General features: G+C 38.5%; 1 protein-coding gene across 1 annotated transcript; it reads left to right on the top strand.

Moving 5' to 3' along the window:
- The first annotated feature begins 344 nt into the window (after positions 1-344).
- LOC129101415 (RILP-like protein 1) lies at positions 345-5,943 on the top strand. The gene is made up of 8 exons (XM_054611228.1): positions 345-900; positions 1,723-1,873; positions 3,190-3,308; positions 3,432-3,692; positions 3,814-3,993; positions 4,327-4,490; positions 4,584-4,682; positions 5,017-5,943. Exons 1-8 carry the CDS (start codon positions 610-612, stop codon positions 5,105-5,107), a joined length of 1,356 nt encoding a protein of 451 aa, XP_054467203.1. The 5' UTR covers positions 345-609; the 3' UTR covers positions 5,108-5,943.
- Positions 5,944-6,863: the final 920 nt, after the last annotated feature.

The raw sequence follows: 6,863 nt of genomic DNA, 5'->3' as shown, positions 1-6,863 counted from the left end.
GCTGCCTTCAGGGGCGGTTGTAAATATGATAATCTCCCTCAAACACGACGGTGAACCTATGGTGATATGACTTTCACGGAACAGGAATATACAATGATAGTCAGAGAATGTATAACTGTATATGTACATTGATATATAATTATACTGTATTTATTGTTATTGGCCAGTATTTGGCAAGATTAGGCACTGTTGTTTCATCAAACAGCTACTAGCTCTATAGCTTATGCCATTTTTGCATATTGTCTTGCCCTATATTGTCAATTGTAGCACAGGTAGCACAACACTATTAAGGTTTTCTGAAGAAAAAAAACCCAACATAAGAAAAAAAACGAACCTGTATTACTTGTACACTGACTTGAATATACGCCATGAGACACATGTACGAGTTTTTGCGGTGACATTGAATGCAGCATCAAAAGTGACGCGCTGCTTCAGAAGTTGGCAAAGTTTTAAACTGTCAACAAACTTCTCTCTATGTCCACACACGCTTCGTCTAGCTTGCGTACCCTAGTTTTTTTTTTTTTGTACAGCAATGTGAGTCTCCTCAGAGTGTCAGGGGATAGACAGATATGTTGAATGTCGGAGGTTTAAATAAAGCAGAGGGCAGACATGGACACCAGCGTTATGTCAGCGCTGGACAGACCCGCTGCGGAGCTGACGGTCACGGATGTGTACGACATAGCGGCGGGGATCGGACAGGAGTTTGAGCGGATCATCGACAGGTTTGGGTGCGAGTCTCTGGTCGGGGTGGTGCCCAAAGTGGTGCGGGTCCTGGAGCTGCTGGAGGCCCTGGTGAGCTGCGGAACCACCGGGCAGGAGGCCGAGGAGCTGCGGAGGGAGCTGGATAGACTGCGGCAGGAGCGGAGCGACAGATCCGAGCAGGAAAGGAAGCACCAGAGGGTCAGCATGTACCTGTTCATACGCTTACCTGTGTGTGTGTGTGTGTGTGTGTGTGTGTGTGTGTGTGTGTGTGTGTGTGTGTGTGCACACATTTGTGTTAAAGTGAGTGTGTGTGTTTTACCTTACTTTGTGTGTGTCCGTCTCTGTACTGGTCTGTCTACATGTATGTTTACCTTTGTGTGTGAATTTGTATTTTGACCATTCAAGGTAGCATACGTCACTGAGTCATGAATAATATAATATACCTGCATTAACATACTCTTATTTGTTTACTTTTTACCACATTTTATTGTACATTTTCACATTTCTATGTCTTTAGTATTGCACTCTGTTTGTAATTTACTGTATGCACCAATAGATCCCCCTAATAGCCAAATTCCTTGTATATGTAACGTACTTGTGATTTGTGATAGTCACAGATAAGGCAGATACTATGTATTATATTATATTATTATATTATACTATTGTATTAGATTAGCGTAGTATCAATACCAGTGTAGCAAACTTTCCTACACGATACTACTTAATTAATTTGCTATTGTAACAATTAGGGAGCAATTACTTCATTTGTTGTACACTTTACACTTTACACTACACATTATTACATTTTCATTAACAGCACACTCTCAATAAACTCAAATAATGTGCGATTAAAACAAAACTAAACGATTTTGAAGGCAGCAAAATCGTTAAATACTTTGTCATGCCCTCATGTTCACCCAGCTATATCGACCAGTTTCAAACAAATACCACTTTGTGCAGACACTTGATTGTGTTAGTGTTTTTCCACAGTTACATTTTTTCTTTATCCTTCATGCTCAGGAGTTGGAGCTGGTGGAGGATGTGTGGCGAGGAGAAGTCCAGGACCTGCTCTCTCAAATCACCCAGCTTCACGCTGAGAACAAGAGGCTGTTAGTGAACCTCTCGCTCAAAGAGTCCCCCATCACAGAGGAAGACCTGCAGAAACAGGAGGGTGGGTTGTCTGCGGCATTGACTTTCAACCAGGGTTTGACTGATAGGTTTCAGGAGGACTAATATCAGATATGGGATTAGAAAAAAACTGTTTTTTAACATACTTGTCATCACACCAAGAGGGAAATAGTTTGATCAGTTCATCTCTTTATGGTGATTATAGAAGATAGTGATGAGTGATATGTCAGTTGATCTTTATCAAATTCAACCAAATTATTGTCCCAAAGGGCATTGGTTCATATACATTCACTAATGCCAATGAACACAGACAATATATTAGTATGGCAATGTAAAAAATACAAATGTTAAGAATATGAAAATGTATTAAGCATTTCGTATAATAATCACAACACAGAAATCTGTAGTCTGTCGCTGTTTGAAGTCTTGCCGTGTATGTCGTGTTGTACAGTATCGTGTGATGACTCTGGATACTAAATTAGATTGGTCTTGGCTGAGAATTCCAGTACAGATCTAATTTATGTTCCAGGTGTGTGCTCATGGCAGATTTGTTTTGACCATTAACCATCTGCTGCACGTCACACATATTTACCCTATATGTAATCACATGTGATTCCACAGTATCTGCTGCATGTTGACGTGAAAGAGGGGGCTGTGAAGAGAGGCAGTCAGGAGCTTGTAAAGGAGACTATTTTTAAAACAGAGCAGAATTTATAGCTCCTATGTGAGAGTGTCATGATGGCTACAGCTATACTTACTGTCAGGGCCACAGTGCACAAAGTGCTTATAACCATGGTCATCCAAATGAATGGGTACTGCATGATATAATCACTCTGCTTACTGACACATTATTTGTCTAGAAATACATTCCTGGGGTAGTATATGCTTTAATATATCTATTTCCTACCATTCTATAGCCAACCATTAGTTTTACTTAATTTCGGTACAGTGTGACAATCAACTTACAGATGCTTTGAAATGTGTTTGAGATAATGTGATATCCATCCCAGTGAGGTTTTTACTTGAAAAATTACATTAAATTAGATTTCCATTTTATGTGGTAATACAATTGCAAACATTTTCTGTTAAAAAAATATTTTTGATGTTATGTTTATATTTAGATTGTACAGTCGCCTGCGAAACGCTTTGCACTTTGAATCTCTCTCGTAAAATGGATTTTGCTGAATTTGGTAATTTTATATTTTAAAAGGGTTGCTGTTTCACACAATATGAAACCATATAGCTCAGTGTATGGTAAGAAATTAATGGTAAAGAAATTTAATTAATGACTCCTCCAGTTAGATTTCATTGATGTTGCATTTGTGATCTTTTTGATGTGTTTTTTAATGATATCCACAGGAATGTCAGAGAAGGAAAGGCAGGTGATGAAAAAGCTGAAAGTCTTGGTGGATAAGCAGAGGGATGAAATCCGGGCTAAAGACCATGAGCTGACACTAAAAAACGAGGATGTTGAGGCGGTGAGGATTTAGACCATATACAGCAGATATACTGGCACCTGACTTACTAATTACATTTGTTTACAATTTACCTCCTTGGACCAGATTTTGTTAAGTCACAATATACATTTCCTCAACTAATAGCTCCAGATGCAGCAGCATCGGCTGATAAGAATCAACCAGGATCTTCGTCACAGGATAGGAGTGATGGAGGCTCAGGGCAAGGCGCTGATCCAGCAGAGGGCTGAGCTGGAAGCTGAAGCCCAAGCACTGCAGCAGGAGCTGGTGCCTCTGCAGCTGGAGGTCTCAAGGCTGAGAAAGGAGCTCCAGGGGTGGGAAATGGAGAATGAGGTCACTGATATAGGAGAAACCTCTCTTACCAGATCTGGGATGTCACCACATAAGGTAAGAATAAGGAAAAAGGACTTATCTTCAGCAGGCTGAAACCCATGACCAAAATTAGGTTTGGCCATAGTTAATTAGGTCTGGCAAGTTTTAAGTGGATGTTTTTGTGTTATCAATCCAGTCCTTGCCATCTAACTCCATCAAACCAAATTCAGTGTGGGCGGAGTGTGGAGGGGACCTTGACTTCCTGGCAAACTGCTTTGAGCGTGACAAGAGTCCTTCACTTCTCCAAAGGTCATCAAAAAGAGCAAATAATGAGGAAGAGGGTGACAAAGATGAGGACACGACAACATTGTTACTGGTAAAACCTGTTATCTCCCCCCTGTACACAGTCTGACTGTGATTATAGTAGATGCCCTCATTATTTACACGAAGCATGATCATACTGTCATGCTGGTGTGTCCTTAAGGCCTTACAAGCATGTTGGAGACATTTCCTTTACTATGAAACATTTGCAAAATCTTTTTCTTATGTTTTTAAATCTGCTTTGTTTACTTAAACTGCCTCATTGCTTAATTCTTTCATAGCAAACTGTTGATATGAATTACTACCATCACTCTGCAGTTGTCAGAAATGTGTATCAGTTTAACCCTCCTGCTCAAGACAAATGCTTGAATGTATGTTTTGACTGCAGAAGGTATCAGATGATACAGATCAAGATCAAGAGCCAGATCCCCAGGAGCAGGACTCAGACAAACCACGCTTCACCCTGCAGGAGCTGCGGGACGTCCTGCAGGAGAAGAATGAACTCAAGGCCCAGGTGTTCTTGCTACAGGAAGAGCTAGCATATTTCAAAAGGTAAGTTTTGTTTCCAAAATTAAGATAATACTAATCTCAACTACAGGTTACACTAATGCAAAAGTTAACAATTACCACTTCTGTTTCTCTAAGTGAAGAGTCTGAGGATGACATCAGCTTCATGGTTTGTCCTCCATCTCCTCCACCGTGCTCCAGTTCCACTGATCAGACCGAATCAGGAATTAGACGCTTGTAAGTAATGAGTTGACTTGGCCTTTGCACACTTTTCTTCATTCACCAAACTTTACCTTTGTATTTGTCAAGAAGGCCAGCATCATTCCGCCCTGTTTGAATTTTTTTTCCTGAGGCCCTCCATTGGTAAAATTTAACATTATAATGTTTCTTACAAATGCCACAAGAGGAACATTTTTATTATTGTCCTTATTTGTTTTACAGGAATCTGTAAAACAAATAAGGAGAATAGTGATCACAGCAACGCTTCTAATACTTTTCCAGTTTTTTTCTCTAAACATCCCTCCTGTCTCCATCTCGTTGTGTCACCATTTCCCTTGTCATCTCTGGACAGGATCTTCACTGCCATAATGCCGATGGTGGCAGCCGGTTTGATTGCAGATGACCCTACATTGTTGCCAACCAGAAGACTTTTCTTTGTATGACCTTGCGTTTAAATTATACAGTGGTTCCACACTGTGTCTACACCCGTATGTTTCTCTCAACAAAGGTTATGGATTACAAGAACTGATTCAATTGCTGCATTACTTTGTTATTTTAAACTAAATCTGTATGGTTTTCATACAGTTGAAACTGTAATGAATGCACTACTGTTGTCAACTTGTATAACACATTTTGGCCATTTCTGGACCCTTTAAAGTGTATGTATGACCTCTAAGTGGCATCAGGAAAAACCATAAGGTGTAATGATGCACATGCTGCTTTAATGTCAAATAACTTGGCACCCAAGTTTCCCACTATATTTCTTGATCAAAATACAGAAATTCTGTCACTGCATTTCTCAGAGGATAAATTGAGTTTTCACCAACAAAATCAAGTTTCTTAGCAGTCTCTGAATAATGACTTAAAAAGTCAGAGATTGGTGTATCTGCTATAAGACGGATAGATTGAACATCTTGTGTCATTTATATTAATGTGACGTTAAGATGTATCTGATTATATAACAAATTATTGTCAAGTGTTTGAGTCATTTTTCAAGGTGCTGCAAATGAGCTGGATGATCATGTGCCTCTATTTTCCACAAATTGACTGTTTGGGATAATGTGCTTATTCCCCTGAATTTATGAAAAGAGGATGTTACCGTATACCTGCAGAACCACATTGTGGCCCACCCTTCTGGGGTTTACATCAGTACAGTCATACTGTTAAAACACCAGTAGGACCAGCACACCTATTCCAACAATAGTTCAATAATGAGTACTGTAAAATTATGCCCTATGAACCAATATGTGCTGCCTTGCACCTCTAAAATAATGCTTGTTCAGAAGAAAGTAATAAAGTTTTATTTTTCATGTTTTTAACGTCGTTATTGTGTTACAGTCAAATATGACTCTGGATAAAACGAATGTGCTAGATGTAGGTCGTTTTATGTCCTTTTGTGTAGGCAAGACTCTTTCCTTGGTCATTTCTTTTTAATAACTAAAACATAATAGACGATAAATGAAATAATCCTTTCTTGAATCCTGGAGGAGGTGTTGCAGCAGCACGAGGACAGAAATTGGTACAGATAAATTGAGAAAGTAAACAATAAATTATTAGAGGAATATAATATTAAATTGAATAAAACTTGAATTAAAAATGGAAACTATACAAGAGCAATAGAAGACAAAGTTCCAACATAATGGTGTGATAAGTAGAAGCAACGTCAGCAATGTAAACTGTGTACACAAGATTAACACTGCATACATGGTAATTAATTATACTTAGTGTTTGTACGTAAAGATATGGACATACAGTACCAGTCAAAAGTTTGGACACACCTTCTCATTCAACTACTTTGAAGAATCTAAAATATAAAACATATTCTGGTTTGTTGAGCATTTGTTTGTTTACCACATAATTCCATATGTGTTCCTTCATAGTTTGGATGTCTTCAATATTAATCTACAATGTAGAAAAAAATAAAAAATAAAGAAAAACCATTGAATGAGAAGGTGTGTCCAAACTTTTGACTGATACTGTATATAGTTTGCAATGTAATAAAGTAATATTTAAAGTAATAAAGTTATGAATAGAAAATAGTAAAAGCGACATTGTGTGTGGTATATTCCAACATATATAAAGCAGTCCAAAAGAGGGACATAGACACATAAAAAAATAAAACAAATGCATCACGTGCTTTCTCACCTGATACTGAGAGAAGAAAAAAACAAGAGCTCTAACTCAGACTCCCTTCTTTAC

Source organism: Anoplopoma fimbria, chromosome 13 (assembly GCF_027596085.1).
Source record: "Anoplopoma fimbria isolate UVic2021 breed Golden Eagle Sablefish chromosome 13, Afim_UVic_2022, whole genome shotgun sequence".
NCBI lineage: Eukaryota > Metazoa > Chordata > Actinopteri > Perciformes > Anoplopomatidae > Anoplopoma > Anoplopoma fimbria.
The sequence above is the reverse complement of the archived record's forward strand: the minus strand, read 5'-3'. Positions and strand labels throughout refer to the sequence as shown.

Bases quoted from the DNA above. Each gene is read 5' to 3' on its own strand.
- LOC129101415 (XM_054611228.1), top strand. From the start codon at position 610: ATGGACACCAGCGTTATGTCAGCGCTGGACAGACCCGCTGCGGAGCTG. The intron at 1,874-3,189 runs GTGGGTTGTCTG...TGATATCCACAG, and splicing joins AGACCTGCAGAAACAGGAGG to GAATGTCAGAGAAGGAAAGG. The intron at 3,994-4,326 runs GTAAAACCTGTT...TTTTGACTGCAG, and splicing joins ACACGACAACATTGTTACTG to AAGGTATCAGATGATACAGA.